The 18,658-nt window shown below is 51.0% G+C and overlaps 1 protein-coding gene across 3 annotated transcripts in view; it reads right to left on the reverse strand.

Moving 5' to 3' along the window:
- The window catches only part of LYST (lysosomal trafficking regulator), a 4,348,576-nt gene that overhangs the window by 691,373 nt on the left and 3,638,545 nt on the right, over positions 1 to 18,658 (reverse strand). For all 3 annotated transcript variants that reach the window (XM_086927077.1, XM_086927076.1, XM_086927078.1), the window contains one exon: positions 14,145 to 14,334. In XM_086927077.1, the coding sequence (XP_086783203.1) occupies positions 14,145 to 14,334 (190 nt within the window). The remainder of the gene's footprint in view (positions 1 to 14,144; positions 14,335 to 18,658) is intronic.

Consider the following 18,658-nt stretch of genomic DNA (forward strand, 5'->3'; position numbering starts at 1 on the left):
TTGTTCACTCAGCTTTGATCAAGGCTCAGTTTTACAGGTCATTGTTCAATTGCCTTGATCAAAGTATGGTCCTTCAAGTCATTGTTTAATCACCCTGATCAGGGCCCAACAGTCAGACCATTGTCCAGATAACCTGATCACGGTGTCAAGGATATTTACCAGGCTGGGAGCAGGAGATGGAAAACAAGCTTCTTTACACAGGGCGTGGGTGTCTCCTGGCTTTCTGTTGAACTGCAAAGAACAGAGGGTTGGGTGTGCGACAGTTCCTGGGCAGAAATGCAGCCTGCAAGATGGTTTTTGTTGTGTCAGTTTAGATTTTCCTCAGGCATCAGCAGAAATAAACAGGTGGGTCATGTGGAAGTGTTTGACACGAGATGGCAATGAAAAAACAATGGAGTCCCGGATACAGATGATGCTGATCAGAAAAAACACTTTTCCTCAAGTCTTACAGGGTTTGAATACTGAGCATTTAGGTGGTGACATGTTTGCTTTTGTACTTGTGTGTAAGCATTTTTTTGGGGAGAGAAAGATCTCGCTGAAGAGATCTGGATTGCGTCAAAGGTGCAGAAAAAAAGGAACTGGGTCATCTCAACTGTGGGGATCACTTTGTAGTCCCTGTGACACCACATTCCATCATTTCTGGCACCAGAAGGAAGCCAGTGCCCCCTACTGCTGAGGTAGCGCTATAAGAAGAGTTTTCTGGACCAGTCCTATGCCCTAATGCATATTAAATAGTTGAGGAATCTGCAGGAAGAAGCATGCATCAGAAACGTGTTCATATGCAATTTTGCATCCCACTGTTGAGTGAAGCACAAGTTACTTACCTTCGGTAACGATATATCTGTAAGAAACAGTAGTTAGTATTGGAATCCTTACCTTAGAATACCCCCAGGCATCAGACTGGATCCGGAAACTTTTGCGTAGCAGTACCCTTGCGCGTCGGTAGGCGTCGTCTGCGGCTCCGCGTCCGTCGTCGTTGGCGCCGGGATGACGTCGCCGGAGTACTTAGACGCCGCCATCGCGCGCTTACGTCAGTTCTTATACACAGCTTTTTCCGCTCCAGAAACGCAGAGCCATGATAAAAACCAACACTGGTGCCATGAAACTAGGGCTCTGGAAGGGGATGACCTTAACCCTAGATATCGGTTCGCAGAACGGGGAGAATGGGTGGGGCGGTAAGGAATCTAATACTAACTACTGTTTCTTACAGATATATCGTTACTGAAGGTAAGTAACTTGTGCATCCGCAGGGATCGGCTCTTAGCCCCACTTTATTCAACCTCTATGTGCAGCCGCTGGCTGCTGTCGCCAAGCGTGGGAACCTGACTATGGTGTCGTACGCTGACGACATGCAGCTGGCGGTTGCAATAAGTGGGGCTTCCAATCTTGAGGCAGCTAATCTCAGTGGCCCGTTGAATGATTGATAATTACCTTCAATTGAACGCAAAGAAAACCGAGGTGCTCATTGTTGGAAAACAGAGTCATCTATGGGGCGACAATTGGTGGCCTTCAGGGCTCGGTCCCACTCCCATCCCTGCTACTGAGGTTAAAAATCTAGGGGTTTGGTTCGATTCGAAACTCAGCTTTACCACCCATACTAAAAAAGTTGCTGCTATGTGTTTCGGGACCTTGCGTAAGCTCAGATCCATTTTTTAATTCTTTGATGCTCCTACTAGACAGCTTATTGTACAAGCTATGATTCTGTCTAAGTTGGACTACGCCAGTTTTCTTTTGCTTGGAGCTAATCAGGCTGAACTCTCTAGACTTCAACGCGTTCAGAACACTGCCACCAGGGCTCTGGTAGGCTTACCAAGATTCTGCTCAGCCAAAAAAATTATTCACAAGCTCCACTGGCTTCCTGTTGCTCAGAGAATTAAGTTTAAGTCTCTCTGCCTTTCGTTCAAAATCCTGAAACACTCTTCCCCTCAGATTGGTGAGCATCTCATCTCTTCATATGTTCCATCACGGTCTTTGAGGTCCTCTGGACTCCACCTGGCCACAGTACCGCTTTTCAAGAGGTCTAGGATCGGCGGCCGCTCCTTCAGAGTGCTTGCTGCCAAGCTATGGAACTCCCTTCCTGTTCATATCCGTGTGATTGACGGACTCTTGGCGTTTAGGAAGGCTGTTAAAACTTTCCTTTTTCCTTCAGATCCTTAGTGTTGTTGTGTTCTGGTTCCTGCTATTGCTTCTGTCCGGTTTTCTGTTCTGTCAGCGCCAGGATGCCCCTTTGCTGGGGCATCTGTGCGCTCTACAAATCCGGCTAACATAACATAACATCTGAAAGAAACAGGTTAGTATTAGATTACTTACCTTAGAATAGATACCCCAGCAATACCAACCCCGGTGGTGGGTCTGCGAACCAATGATCACACCAGAAAGTCCTGGAGAACGGAAGGGCCAAAAAAGCCATCTCTCCGGACTTGGCTGTCCAGGCAGTAGTGTCTTGCGAACCTGTGCAGAGAGGCCCACGTAGCTGCTTGACAGATGTCCTGCAAGGGGACTCTCCGGCCCAGGCCAGTAGTAGCCACCGTGGCCCGTGTGGAATGGACACGAAGCCCCACAGGATGCTCGTTTCGAGCCAAAGAGTAACAAGCCTTGATGCACAAGATGACCCATCGAGAAATGGTTCGCTTGTGCACCGCCCGTCCCTTCTTAGCGCCCACGTAACCAACAAAGAGTTGGTCATCCACTCGGAACTGGCGTATGCGATCCAGATAGAAGGAGAGTGCACGTTTTGGGTCCAGACGGTGGAGCCTCTCTTCCTCTTTCGAGGGATGTGGAGGCGGAAAGAAGGTGGGCAAAGTGATGGACTGCCCGATGTGGAAGGCTGTGGCTACCTTGGGCAGGAAAGAGGGTCGCGTCCGCAACACAACTTTGTCCGGATGGACTGAAAGGAAAGGAGGCTTAGAGGAAAGGGCCTGGAGTTCACTCACTCTCCTGGCAGAGGTGATGGCAACCAGGAAAGCGGTCTTCAGAGTAAGGAGGCGAAGAGGACAGTTATGAAGTGGCTCAAAGGGAGCGCACATCAGTTAGAACAAGGTTCAAGTCCCACTGAGGCATCACAAAAGGAACAGGAGGAAACATATGAGTGATGCCTGTAGGAAGATGGATACCTGATTATGGTTACCCCAGATTTTTTGCCCAGTGTTTAGCTGGTTTTCGACTTAGTTGGCCTGGGATCCTGCTAATCAGGGCCCCAGGCTATCTGCTCTCACTGTAAAATAGACTCCATGTACTTTAGGTACATCTCCAATTGGATATTGGGTCACCTTATGAGCCCCAGTATAGTGTACCATAGGTACCCAGGGCATAGGTGCATCCAAGGACGACCAGGGGCTGCAGCATGTTTCATGCGCCACCCCTGGCTGGCCATCCAAATTCACACAACTGGCTGATCACTTAGCTGGGACAAGGTGGTGTAATCACCCTTTGCTTTAGATATAGTATACCTATATCTAACCTTATATATAGACACATATACACCTATAAGTCACTCCTTTGGCAGGCCTTAACAAAACTGGAGGCAGAGTGCTTGGTTTTATGTGAGATGGTGCTCTAGCATGAGCTGAGCCTGTCTGCAGCTTTTGGAACCATGTCCTTATAGCTGTTATATGATATTGCCATACCATATACTCTTAAGTGCATTATCATCCTCGCATTTGAATGCTAATTTTGGTTTGGCTTTATCAAAACATGTTGTGTAAGGTGTCATACGCTTTGGAATACTACCCCCTCGCCAGTTCTGGTGACGGGGGTAGCATTCCACCCTTCTAGAGGGAGAAGACATGTTGTTCCCACTAAATCCGGTTAAAGTTAACCAGAGCATCAGCATCACAAAATGGATGCTGCTGCCACAGACACAAGTCTGACCTCCTGCTGCTGGGAGTCCTTCCAGCGAGGGAGGCTTGGACAATAGGTTTCCTGTCTTGGGAGGTGCTAGAACCACCCCAGACAGGCCATAATGTATTAGGGCAGGGAGGGCTGAATGAAATGAGACACTGCCTGGGGCACACAAGGTGTCCCATGAGTAGCCCGGTGCAAACCAGTTGCTGGGGCACTCCAGTCCCAGCTCTGGCGCGAAACTGGATAAAGGGAAAGGAGTGTAACCACCCCCTTCCCTGGTCCCAACCATAGGAGGGACCTAGCAGGTAATCCAGCCCCTCAGATTAGTATATAGGTAGGAGCTGAGTCAAGAGACTTTAGATTTATCCTGACTGAAACTTGAGACGAAACTCTGGACCTTCGACGTTCTACTTGAAGATAGAAGACTGAAGAATATCTCTTGTGGTCAAGGAGTGACCACCCTGTGCAAGCAGGCACCATCAAGCGATCAATGGTTTGCTTTGTCGACGCTCCCGCCGGAGCACGAGCACAGAGCCTGACAAGACCCGGACTTCCAGACTTCCTTCAGCCCGATCCACAGTCACAGCAAAGCTGAGACCGGTGGAGGCGACGAGACACGTGGGACCGGCCATCTTGGAAAGCCGGCGAATTGCTTTCCGTGCAACTTCTGAGGCACCCTCGAAGTTGTGCATTGGGGACTGAGAAGCCCCAGCCCCAAGCATCATCTGCACAGAAGATCAGCCCTCCACACTCCATGAGTGCCGCGTGGGGCCCTTCTGCATTTCCCTACTCGACGCGTCTGTCCGGTCACTTGCCCGTTGGCTAGTGGCCTCTGGGACGACGTAACCTACAAATTTCCACCGCTAGCCTGGTTGCTCCAGGCTGGCCCTTGCTTCCCTGAAAAGGAGAAGCCCATCAGACCTTGCTGGTCTGATCCAGAAGCCATCTTCGATTCCTGCGTGGGTTGCCTTAGCCAAGGCTTATTGACTCCAATCCGGAAGCCGACACCGCCGACAGCGAGATCCTTCGTGGGACAGTCCGTGCCCAGCTCCTGGTCATCGTCGACACCTCCTGGTCCACGTGGCTGCAGAGACAAGCTTCAAGACATCACCTGATTGCTTTGCGACATCGCCAGGTTCCTTCCTGGTTCCTTCCTGGTCACTGGCTAGTGACCCAGACTTTGTCCTCTTTGCTTTCAGGTACTCTTCATCCTCGATCCTCCCTTGGATCCAACCGGACACTTCTCTCCTGGTCGCCTGCAGCATCTTTCTTCAAGGCTCCATAGGATTCAGCGATGAAACCCGACACACTTTGACACCTATGCACCAGCTTCCTGTGGGTGAGGTAACGCAAGTACTCCGGTGCTCCTGTGGGTATTAACTATCCTAGTGTCCTAATTTTTAGTAGCTTTCTCCTAGTCCATCCGGAAGTGACCTAAAAGAACTAGTTCCCATTTCTTTCGTTCCCATTCTAACTCTATGGTAACTCGCGTGTGTGTAAAGACACTGTGCACGCCTCCCGTGGGCCTTCTACCTCCTATCCTTTGGTAGTACAGTGTAGCCCCAGCGATTCCCTAGGCCTATCCTTTGTTCGTGTCGGGGTTCTTATACCACTATTTTAGTATATGGTTGAAGTGCCCCTAGGGCTCTACTGTATATTGTGCAACTTATTGTATGATAATTAGTTATCTTGTTATGTGCTTGTGCCTCTGATCTCATAAATATAACCTGTGTGGTGTCCTTTCATTTGATATTCAAGGGGTTACATATGGTAAAACAGCTGGCTTTACATGCCCTCTGAAGTTTTAGCTTAAGACTGCTTTGTCCATGCTACCTCTAGGATAGCTGGTCTATAAGGTTGACTTTACAACCATCACCATAAGGGTTGTTTGGACTGATACAGGGTGCCCACTAGAATAGTGGACATCACATATCAGGCCAACTTCTCACAATGCCCTTCAAAAACCTATTTACAACCGGGGACTTGAAAAAAGAGTGCTGATCAGGTAGCCTTAAGAAGACGGAAATGGCCGAGAGGTAGCCCTTCAGAGTGCCCAGAGCAGAGCCCTGCTGGGCAAGAGAAAGAAGAAAGAGGAGAACCTCTGAAAGAGGGGCAGAAAGGGGATCAACAGCCTTTGCTGTGCACCATGCCACAAATTTGTTCCACCTGCAGGCGTATACCGATTTTGTGGAGGGACGCCTGGCTGCCAGAATGACATTACAGACTTCAGGAGGCAAGTCAAATGGCCTCAACTGCCGCCGTTCAATCTCCACGCATGTAAGTGGAGACTGGACAGTTTGGGTGGAGGACCGTCCCCTGTTGCTGCGAAAGAAGGTCCTCCTGAAGGGGCAGACGAATCAGGGGATCGACAGACATGCTGAGTAGCTCGGGATAGCAGAACCTCCGTGCCCAGTCTGGAGCCACAAGGATGACTTGGGCCCGGTCACGCCTGATCTTCTTCAGCACTCTGCGCAGAAGTGGTATAGGCGGAAAGGCGTACAACAGACCGCAACTCCACTCGCGACGAAAAGCGTCTCCGAGCGAGTGCCGCCTTGGAAATTCGAACGAGCAGAACTGCTGACATTGCACATTCCCATCTGTGGCGAATAGATCTAACCAAGGCTCTCCCCACTGCTGAAAGAGACCTTGCGCCACGTCCGAGTTCAGACGCCATTTGTGATCCATCATCCACCGACGGCTGAGTTCGTCCGCCCTGACTTTCAGGGAACCTGCCAGGTGTTGATCCACCAGGGTCACGCCTTGATGTTCCAGCCACTGCTAGAGGCGCAGAGCCTCCTGGCATAGGGTCCCCGACCCCACCACGCACTGTTTGTTGCAGTACCACATGGCAGTGGTGTTGTCCGTGAACACCTGCACTACACTCCCCCGGACAGAGGGGAGGAATGCCTTCAGTGCAAGCCGGATCGCCCACAGCTCCAGAAGGTTGATATGGAGCGGGGACTCCGCCGGAGACCAGAGGCCTCTGATCTCTGCCTCTTCCATGTGGCCTCCCCAGCCCTGGAGGGACGAGTCCGTCACAACTACGTGCTCAGGTTGGGGCAGGGAGAGGGATCTGCCGCTGACCAAATCGCGGTCCATGAGCCACCACTGCAACTATATTTCAGTGCCCTCCGAGATCAAGACATGGTCGGACAAGTTGCCCTGATGCTGGGCCCACTGAAACTTCAGGTCCCACTGCAGAGCCCGCATCCGCCACCTGGCGTGATGCACCAGAAAGATGCAGGAGGCCATCAGCCCCAGAAGCCGCAGCGTCAACCTGACTGAAACTCGGGATAACAGCTGAAAGATCGGAATCAGGGCCTGAATATCCTGAACCCGCTGTTTGGGAGGATAAACCCGAAACTGCGCAGAGTCTAGAACCGCTCCGATGAAGAGAGGCTTCTGAGAGGGACACAGGTGTGACTTTGGCACATTGATGTAGAACCCCATCAGGTGCAGGAGGTTGGCCGTAGTCTGGAGGTGGCTGACGACTGTCTGGGGCGAGCCCGCCTTCAACAACCAGTCGTCGAGGTAGGGGAAGACTGAAACCCATAACCTGCGCAGATGAGCTGCGACCACCGCCATCACTTTCGTGAACACCCGTGGGGCGCTGGTAAGGCCGAAGGAGAGCACAGTAAACTGAAAGTACCCGTGGCCTACGGTGAACCGCAGGTAGCGCCGGTGGGCCGGCAGTATGGGAATGTGGAAATAAGCGTCCTGCAAGTCCAATGCTACCATCCAGTCTCCCGGGTCCAGGGCAGCTAAGACCTGCGCCAGTGTCAGCATCTTAAACCTCTCCTTTTGAAGGAAGCCGTTGACGTTCCGCAGGTCCAAGATAGGGCATAGGCCCCCTTTGCCCTTCTAGGGAACCAGAAAGTAGTGGGAGTAACAACCAAACCCTACTTCTGGCCGAGGAACACGCTCGATGGCCCCTTTGGCCAAGAGGGCCGAAACTTCCTCTTGCAGAAGATTCAAGTGATCCCCCGACACGCGGTGGTACTGCGGTGGCATGGCTAGAGGGGTCGCCTCGAAGGGGAGGGAGTAGCGCCTTCGGACAATTTGCAGCACCCACCTGTTCGATGTGATGTTGCGCCAGTGGAGGAGGTGATGGCGAACCCTGCCCCCCACTGGCGTCAAATGGGCCTGAAAGCTCGGACTAGGAAGGCTTTGAGGCGGATGCTGAGGGGGTGGAGGTGGACTGGCCTCGCCGTTGTCCCCTGGCACCGCCACGGCTGTTACCACGTCCGCCACCGCGCTGGATGTTAGTCTGCGGCGCGTGGCTGGCAGGACGAGTGGGAGTGTCCCTCCCTTGGCCACGAAAGGAGCGAAAGGCAGCAGATTGCTGGCGCGGGGCCGACAGGCCCAAGGACTTGGCCGTAGCCCTGGAGTCCTTAAAGCGCTCAAGCGCACTGTCTGCCTTGTCACCAAAGAGGCGACGGCCATCAAACGGCATGTCCATAAGTGTGTTTTGGACATCAGCCGAAAAGTTGGCGGACCTCAGCGAGGCGTGGCGACGAAGCGCCACCATTGTTGCCATCGCTCTACCTAGCGAGTCCGTTGTATCCAGTCCACATCGGATGGAGTACCGGGCTGCATCTCGACCCTCCGCAAGGGCTTGGGCGAGTTTAGTCTGGGCCTCCGCCGGACATTGTGGCAGCACGTCTGCGACCGTGTCCCACAGAGAGTGGGAATAACGGCCCAAGAGGCACGCAGTGTTTCCGTACTTTTCATACCTCTTGGATTCCCGATCGGGGGGAGCCATCGGCAATGCGGTCTGGGAGTTGGAGGCCTGGATAACCAGGCTCTCGGGGGTGGGGTGGGTGGACAGGAAGCAAGGGTCGCCCGGAGCCGGCGGTGGCGTCTGGCCATGTTCCTATCTACAGGGGGACCTGTAGAGGGCCTGGACCAGGTGCCCAAAAGAACGTCAGACAAGGCTTTATTAAACGGCAACAGAGGCTCTGAGGAGCTTGCTTGCGGTTTAAGGACCTCAGTCCTCACGGCCGCGACGGGGAGTTCAAGGGCTAAGGCCTTGGCCGCCCGCGTCACCACCAAACTATAGGCAGCCCCCTCCTCCGAAGCCACAGTAGGAGGGGAGACAAAGCTAGTGTCTGGCGAAGTGTCCAGATCACTGGCGTCCCCTAGCTCACCTGCCCAGTCCTGATAAGGCTGGCACTCACGTGCCAGAGGGTCCTCAGACCCCTCCCAATCCGCCTCTCCACCCATCTCCTGGTACTCAGGTTCAAATGATGGGGCTGGGTCATAGAAGTAGAAATCTCCGAGCGGCGTCCAGTGCGTGCGGAGGACCAGGGACGACGTCGTTCTGGGACGGCGCCGCGGGCAACACCCTGGGGGCCGGCACCGGCGAGGTCGACTGACGACCCGGATCCGGAACCGGATCCGGTGGGGTCCTGCGGTGTCGGGACCGAAGTCGCCGACGGCGCCAGGGCCGAAGCACCCGACGGCGCCGGGGTCGAAGCACCCGGCCCGCTTCGACTCCCAGTCGGGGCCGCTTGGCCTGAAGGCGCCACGGAACCCGACGGAGGAGTGAGCGACCTCATGGCCGTGAGGAACGCTTCGATCTCCTCCGGCGCCACGTTCTGCCCAGGGACCCGCTGGTGTGGAGCAGGCTGCGACGCCTGCGGCTCCCGCGGAGGCGCGTGGGCGGTTTCGCCCGAACCCCCGGCCGCGTCGCGTGCGCGTAGGGGGGAGTTGGAAGAGCGATATGTGCCTCTTACCTGAGGACTTGGAGCTCGAGGAGTGGTGTCGATCCTCCGAGCCGTGATGACTCCGGCCCCGCGACCGGTCCCTCGACCTCCTTTACGGACCGGGACCTCGAACGGCGCGGGGCCGACTGCCGGAGCTCGAGGCGCTTGCGGGACCGCTCCGGCCTAGCTTTCGACGTCAAGGCCCGGCAGTCGGGGCACGACTTGTCATCGTGGTCGGGCCCCAGACAATGAAGACACCGGCGATGGGGGTCGGTAACCGACATCAGTCGACTGCAGTCGACGCATGGTTTAAACCCGGGTGTTAGACCTGGCACCTTGGCGTGAGTCTCCCTTCCACTTTTTGCTGATGTGCCTCATGTGGTTTGCTGATGTTAGCTGCTCAGGGAACTGTGCCACTGCCAATCAGTGCCACAGTGCAAGTGTTCCCTATGAAAAGTGTATACATTGATTCGTTTCCCTGATTGGCTTATTTGGTTTACTGTCAGTCCCCAGTAAAGTGCACCAGGAGTGCCAGGGCTTGTAAATACAAATGCTGCTGGTGGGCTTGCAGCACTGGTTGTGCCACCCACAGAAGCGGCCTGGTAAAATGTGACTAAGGTCTGCCATTGCAGAACCTGCGTGCGGTCTGGGACTGTCATGCTGACTGCGCAAGTAAACCTACTTGCCAGTCCCTAAACCTTCCCGTAACTTCATATTATTCACCCCTATGGTAGGCCCAAGGGCAGGGTGCATTGTAAGCATAAGGTAGGACAAGCCCTGATATGTGTGGCATGTCCTAATAGTGAATTGCAGCCATTTTCGTTTTTCACTATTGTAAGGCTACCTGCTCTCCATAGGCCAGAATGGGCTGCTAGAATTATTACACTCTATAATCCTAACAGACTCCGAGAGCATGGTAGAAAGCCAAGTTTAGTATGCCTGAACTCAGAATAATAAAATACTTCTTTTAGTAAAGTTTATTTTAATATCCTGTGTTTGCAAATACTACTTTTAGAAAGTTAGTATTTGCTTGCCTAACCATTTTAGCCCGCCTCTGCTCTGATGTGTATCTGCTGTCTGGTTTCTGTGTGTGACAGGGCTGGGGAATTCCAGGAGATAGGCTGGGGCTGACAGGTGGTGAATAGAGAGATTTCACCAGAATGGGTGGGGGGAGTGCCCCTTGACTCTGAATAGGGCTGTGCTCTGCCACCTCAATGCTGGCTCCGCCCCCTGGGGAGCGACTGATGACTCTGCCCTGCACCTTGTGAAGAGAGAGAGGAAGACTGTCAACAGAGTGCTCCTGGACTGTACTTGTCACCACAATGCTGACTCCACTTCCTGTGGAGTGTCTGATATCCCTGCCCTGCACACTGATAGAAGAAGCCAGGGTCTGAAAAACAAAGTGCTCCAGAGCTGAATTGGACTATGCGAAGGCCCCCAGGCATGAAAGAACAAAAGAAACTCTGTATAAAAAGAGGAGCTCTGCTCCTAACAAATTAGATATTGCTTTTTGAACCAAGAAGACCCATTTGCCTGAGGAGAAGGAGCCAAGGAAGCTGAAGGAGGAATACTTTCCCTATCCTGGAGGACTGGCCTGCAGTGATTGCCTTGCTGCCAAAGGAGAGGAAGAAACCCTTTTGAAAGACTTGCTTTTATTTATCTCTCAAGAACTTGCGCTTCAAAAACCAATCTCCAAGGGCCTGGAAGTGAGCTGGCCCCCTGAACTGAGCCCCAGGACCATTGGGCTCTCTCTCCCCCTTCGAACCGAGCTGCTGGGCTGAACTACGCTAGTGCCCCGCTGAATGCCTTCGCTGTGTGCCACTCAACTTTGGATTTGGCCCGGAGGTGTCCCGAGTCCGTGCCGTCGCCGCCCGACACCGTGCGCCCCGCTGATTGCAGCCGCCTCCGCATCGTGTCCCCCCAGGGCCGCCCCGCACCTGCCTCGCTTCGTCCCTCTACGGCCTGAGCCGCACCGACACCGCTGACAGCCGCCACAAGCTGTTCTTGCAATTGCCCCAAAGCGGTACGGTGCGTACGCCTGAAGCGTACCAATCCGCACCGCAAGCTGAGCCGCCTGGAGCCGAAACCGCCCTTGTTGTTGGCCCCGTACGTCCCGTACAACGGGCCCCTTTTGCCAAGCGGCCTCTCCTAGCTGCCCATGTGCGATCTGTACGCCAGGAGCGTACTGAAGTGCCCCGCACCGTGGCCCCCGCTCCGAGGCCGCGCCGCACCAGAGCCGTCCTGTACGTGGCGTACAGACCGCCCTGTGGCACAATGCCGCCTCGGTGAGAGCCGCTCCGCCTCGAAGGAAAAACCTCACGCTGGACTGTGCATGCCACTGTGACCCCTCCGCAACGCCTCCGGAGGTTCCGCCCCAACGCCCCGCATCGCGGCGCTGTTGAGGGCCGAACCTACACCCCCGAGGCTGCCGACGTCCGTCTCCGTGGTTGCCCGCATTGCTTCAGCAGACTTTCAGGTACTTGTTACACGCACAGCCTAAGGGTTCGCACCTTGGGCCAGAGAGCCCGTTATTGCTGTCAGAGATTCGTTTTCTTTAACTAGTACCATCCCAAAGTCACCCCAGGTCGAACGAGCAGTGCCAAACTGAAAGTAAACCAAGGTACTTTTTGTGCATCATAACCACGGGTGCCCGCAGTGGACCAGAGGGTCCGTTTTGTTGCTAATAATCCTCTTGCCTGTTTACCAGTAGAGGGCCATCCCCCTGAGTCAGAACTGCGCACACCTAAGTGAAAGCTTATTTACAAGAAGAACTCTTTACCCACAACAGTATTATATGTATTTAAAACGTTATTTATGGTCTTGTCATATGTCTGCATAAGAGTTGCCTATATCTATATAAAGCATACATATTTTTATAAAGCACAGCCTGGTGTCCATTTGTGGTGGGTCATTCTAATTACTGTATGTGTTTTGCAAATGCTTAGCCTATGACGCCCTGAGATTAGCCTTGTCTGCTTGTGCCACACTACCTAAAGGGTGAGCAGGGGTATTTTAAAGGGTGATCCCCTTATCCTGACTAGAGGAGAGGGTCCCTGCTTGTCACAAGTTCTTACCTGTGCCAACCAGAGACCCCCAAATCTAACATCGGGCATCCCTACCGGCACCGTCAGAGTCGTTTGACTTCGAAAAGTGATCAAAAATGATCCAAAAAGTGTAATCAAAAATTGACTAAAGGGTACCACTGTTCCCGAATCAGCGCTTGCTGGCGTGGAAAAAATAGGACTTGACGTCAGCGCGCGAGGACGGCGTCTAAGTACTCCAGCGACGTCATCCAACAACGCCGACAACGGATGCGGAGCCGCAGACGACGCCTACCGACGCGCAAGGGTACTGCTACGCAAAAGTTTCCGGATACAGTCTGGCGCCTGGGGGTATTTTAAGGTAAGGACTCTAATACTAACCTGTTGCTTTCAGATGAGACCTACGCAGCACAGGTGAGGTCACTGAACTTTGTGATCGATCAGGCACTTTTTCCTCAAGATTTGTCCCATCTCTTTCTGTAATCTGCACTGTAGATCTGTAAAGTGTGTTTTTGGGTAAAGTGGAGAGGTAACAGGCAAGGAAGCAAAGTGAAGGGTGTCTTGCACATGCTGACTAGTAAACACAGGAATAACCTCTGAAGTGATGTCTGCGAGTCATGCCATACCACCTGTCTGATCTGCATGGAAGTTCACTTTGATTCTGTCAAGAGTTGAAACCCAACCCCCTGGGTAGGTAGAGATTTACCAACAAATTACTGAAAGCTTCGCTGAGTATCTTGAAATGTATCCCCCTCTGCAGCTGCACAATGGTATTGCTCTACAAGTACTTTTCCAATTACTCTGAGAGTCAGAAGGGGTGGCGCCATGTGCCTGATGGCGCTGGTAGACCATGGTCATTCCATCAGACATGCCTAATGCGTGGTGATTAAGGGACTGATGCACAGCTTTGTATTAAAGATGCCTAAAATTCTGTCACGTTTCTAGCAAGCCATATACTTCAGTAAATCATTTCTGTTGAACGACTTAATATGTTAATTAATGGTTTTGAATTACATATTCCAGAGCAGACATAATTACAGCCTTAACTACCGTTCTGCTGTTCCTTTCAGACACAAGGTGTATGAAGGTTTATTTGGGGGGGGGGTGTTACTATAGGTGCAATCTAGCCAGTTTGCCCAATTCCTGGTGTGGGCACTCAAGTGGAGGTTCTCATCCAGTAGGAAGCCAGAAGACTTTATTCAGCACTGTCTCCTCATTTATTTGAGTAAGGGGTGGAAAGCAGGAAATCAATTTTAGAGGGCATGATTTTCAGCCGTCTTTGAGGCATCTAACCACGTATTTTTTACTAAACACAGCGTTAGTGGAAGTCAGTTTTCAGATATAGTTGTGTGTCGTCCTCTTGTGGGTGGAATGCCATCAAGACCTGTGAAGTTACACAACGGTTTGCATAATAATTAAACAAAATATGGATCTAAATGAAGCCTGGATGATATTGATTTAGCTTGACAACTAAATATGTTAAAAATACGATTAACGCACCAACATTTACTTTTCTAGAGCTGATTTTTTTAAATGTACAGACAATATATCTTACCTTGCTCTTTGCTATATATCACCATAAGGCAGAATTCTGGGGACAAGCCACAGATTGCTTTTGTTGGCAAAGCCTGCAAAAAGCCAAGCTGCTCTCCATGAGGCTGGCTAAAACAAACAACAGGATCAGGGGCACTTGGGGAACCAACATATTCTCCCCACTTCAATCCTCTAATCCACGATAAAGGACTCTAAAATGACAAGCAAAACAAATACATTGTTGGTCTAAGGATAAATAGTTTGCATATGGAAAAGTGAAAGCCTAAAACAGTAAGCCAAAAAGAAAGCTGAGCTTAGTATGTTCATTCTGAATTGTTAGGAACCTCTTGAGCAGTGCCAGCACACACCTTTGTATGGCTTATACTTTCTCAGTAAAAACTGTGCGTTCGTCAGGCAGCATAAATGTCAGGATTGTGTGAGCTGGATTCAATGCATACCTTCAGGATATATTGGCCTAAGTCCTGCTAGTTCACAGTGCAGCATCTGTAGCCCTAACCTGACAAGGTAACAAATAGATTATTCAACCTCAGAACATGACAAACCTTACTCCTCCACGAAATTGTGGCAACAGATCTAGAATCTTTTCGTTGGGTTACTGATGCATAAGCAAAGAGATACACAAGAAATACTCAGCAAGCCGTTTAAATATTTATTGACGCATTGTGATTCTTGTATAAAAGACATGGGCTGCAATAATCAACCTAAGGAAACTGAATAGTATAGTCAACATTTTAGAAGACAGAGAAAAGCAGGAGACTTAAAAAAAATTGGGGCTTGCAAGTTTGTTGCTGCAGGATCAGATATTAGAAATGCAAATATACTTATTATTTCTTACCCGCCACGAGTACGAGAAAGTTATATGGCAGGCAGAGAGAGCATTGTAAAAATGTTGTGCACTGGACTGCAGGAGCAGGTTACTGGCAATGCATACTCTGGATCACACAAAAACAGTACATTTCAGCTGAAGCCCACAGAGGAATCGGGTTTTCACATGCAGACCAGTAGGCAGAAGACTAGCCTTTAAATCAGTAGTCTTCCGCATGAATCGAGAGGGTTGGCATGTATGGAATAGTGTAATAAGAATTATGAGAATGGTGAATAAGATAAACAGTTCAATCATTGTGCTATAACAGTGAATATATGCTAGCATATAAGAAATATATTATATTATGCTCTAACCTAGCGCTACCTAACCTAGTATGTCTAGGGTGGGTGAATCTGCCAAATTCATGTAGGGTGATCTAACTCCCCATTGCCTGTGGGTAAGTTTCATTAGGGTGTCCGTCTTGGTGGAGAGCCGGGCATCCTCCCTCACAAAGATAAACCTGAATCAGCTGGACTGAAATTCTGGCATGTAGTGACCTCACAGTGTAAGCAAAATGCTCCTACTACTACACAAGGAAGTGATGCTGTTTACATAATAAACATTAGTCACGCTGTCATGCCATAGCCCAATTCAGGCTGCTACTGTTTATTTTATTTTGATAGCACTTACGCAGAGCAGACAAAAATATGTGACAACATTAAGCGCAATGAACTTAGCCTCCGTACAGAATGTTCAAGGTAGTTAATAATATGCTCATGAAGTGGAAATGTAAGCAGAAACTGCGTCAGAGAATATTATCCTGTACAGGCATGCAATGAAATGTGTGTCAAATGTCAATGTTCAAGAAAAGATGTCAAGTTTAAACGTGAACATGCAAAGTAAAGAGTAGTTTCTGTCCTGTAACTCCAGTTCTGTAGTAGTGGTATCTCTGTTATAGTCATAATCTAGTGAATAGTCCCGCCCATGTGCGTGGACCCCGGCAATCAAAAATAATCTCTTAAGTTGTCAAAATAATGCAGAAACTGCAAAGACACTTAAGAGAGAATTTAAAGACAAATAATGCAGTCTACATCCACAGGCTACACTGTCCAGTACTTCAACTAGAAATTCCACCAAAACAACACCACACATAATACAGCCTGCCCAGTTTCTACCATAGAGAAACTTGCCTCCCCCAGTAAAAGACTCTGGAATGATAGAGAGGAAGGTAGGGACAGACAAGCCCCATAGGCTGCCATTATGTGGCTTAAATAGGATACTGTGCCTTTAAGAGAACTTTCCAGAACTTCTCCCAGTATCCCAGAATGCATAGCAGGTCCCTCTACTTTCAGTTCTTTTTGAAGGCGAAGCACGCCAGACCTGTCGCATTCTTTACATGATGAAATATCTCCACCGGGGAGGAGGGCGGGCGCTTATGACTATAACAGAGATACCCCTACTACAGAACTGGAGTTACAGAACAGAAACTACTCCTTCTGTAGTAGGGGATCAAGTGAATAGAATGGCAAGCCCATCCCCACACCAAAGCGGCGGTGGAGAATAAACACATAACGCCACTACTGTGCGAACAAATTCCGCAGCCAAGCCTGCCCAACCTGAGCGTCTGCCCTGGCGTCAGTGTCCAGGCAGTAATGCTTAGCAAAGGTATGAACCGACTTCCAAGTGGCTGCCTTGCAGATTTCAGCAATCGGAACGTTACGGAGCAGAGCCGTCGTGGCAGCTTTGCCCCTGGTGGAATGAGCCTTAGGCTTACCTCCTAAGGTCTTATTAGCCTTTTGGTAACATAATTGTATGCAGGACACAATCCACCTAGAGATGGACTGCTTAGAGGTCGCAAGACCCGTCCTGACCGATCCATAATTGATGAACAACTGGTCATACCTACGAATATCTATGGTTTTATCCAGATAAAATTTCAACACCCTCCTAACATCCAGGGAATGGAGAGACCTCTCCGCTGGGGATGAAGGGTTCTGAAAAAACGTAGGCAAAGTTATAGTCTGGTTGACATGAAAATCAGAAATAACCTTGGGAAAAAATTTAGGGTGAGTGCGCATAACAACCTTAGCAGCATGAAACACAGTATAAGGTTCAGTACAACACAACGCCTGAATTTCACTCACCCTGCGGGCCGATGTAATGGCCACGAGGAACGCCGCCTTCCAGGACAGGTGCTGCAACGAAGCCTTATGAATAGGTTCAAAAGGCTCCTTCATCAATCTGGACAGCACCACATTCAATTCCCATGAAGGTGAGGGAAGCCTGACAGGAGGGAATACTTTCTTCAATCCTTCCAGAAAATCTTTGATCACAGGGATCTGAAAAAGGAAGTCTATGAAGGGCATTTCCTGTGGGCAGTCAATGCAGCAAGATGAACCTTAATGGAATGCACATTAAGGCCAGACTGCGCCAAATGTAAAAGGTAAGGAAGGATGACATCTTCCTTACAGGTCGTAGGGTCATGGTTCTTAGACTGGCACCAGATACAAAACCTCTTCCACTTGTAAGCATATGAAGTCCGAGTGGAAGGTCTCTTAGACTCCTTCAGTATGTCCATGCAATCATCGGGCAGATTCAGATGGCCATATTGCACTATCTCAGGAGCCATGCCGCCAAACTCAAAGACGAGAGGTTGGGGTGTAACATCCGTCCCCCGAACTTCGTGAGAAGGTCCGGCCTGCACGGCAACCGAATGTGAGGAAGGAGAGACCGGTGAAGTAGGTCCGTGAACCACCACTGCCTGGGCCACTCCGGGGCAATGAGTATCATCCGAGCCCTGGACCGGGTCAGCTTGATGAGCACCGCCGGAATCAGGGGAATGGAAGGAAAGGCGTACAGAAAGCTATTCGTCCAGTCTATCCATAACGCATTCCCCAGCGTCCCTTGCTGGAAGTACCTGGAGGCGAAGTCTCTGCACTTGCTGTTTTCGGCGGTGGCGAACAAATCTACGTCTGGAGTTCCCCACCTTGCAAAGACTTCTCCTAGTACTTCGTCGTTTATGACCCACTCGTGGTTTTCCTGAACCAGCCTGCTCAGCGCGTCTGCCTGAACATTCTGCACACCTGGCAGATGGGTAGCCGTTATCGTCAGTCCTCTGGCTAGGAGCCAGTGCCAGATCGCCTGCGCCTCCTGTGACAGAGTGAGCGATCTCGAGCCCTCCTGCTTGTTGAGGTAATACATCGTGGTGGTATTGTCCGTCTGTACAAGCAGAGAGTTGGTCTGGAAGAACGGAAGAAAGGCCTTCAGTGCCAAGTGAACAGCTCTGAGTTCCAGGAAATTGATGTGATACGTGGCCTCCATTGGTGACCACGTTCCTTGAATCTGTAGAGTCCCGGAGTGCGCTCCCCATCCCAGGAGAGAAGCATCCGTCACGACAGTCTGCGTGGGAATGTCCTTGTGAAAGGGAACCCCTCTGAGGAGATTCTCCGCCGAACACCACCACTTCAGAGACTGAAGAGCATGCAGCGACAGTCGAATCTTGTCGTCCCAAGATCCTTTCCTCTGATCCCACTGGTCCTCCAAGCACTCCTGCAGCGGTCTCATGTGCAGCCGTGCGTGTGGCGTCAGGAAGATACAAGAGGCCATCGATCCCAGTAGAGAAGACACCGTCCTCACTGTTGTAGATGGAGTTGTCATAAGAGCCTGAGCCTTCCGAAGGAGAGATAATCGTCGCTCTTCCGAAGGAGACA

The sequence above is a fragment of the Lissotriton vulgaris genome, chromosome 6 (genome assembly GCF_964263255.1).
Source record: "Lissotriton vulgaris chromosome 6, aLisVul1.2, whole genome shotgun sequence".
In the NCBI taxonomy this organism is placed as follows: Eukaryota; Metazoa; Chordata; class Amphibia; order Caudata; family Salamandridae; genus Lissotriton; species Lissotriton vulgaris.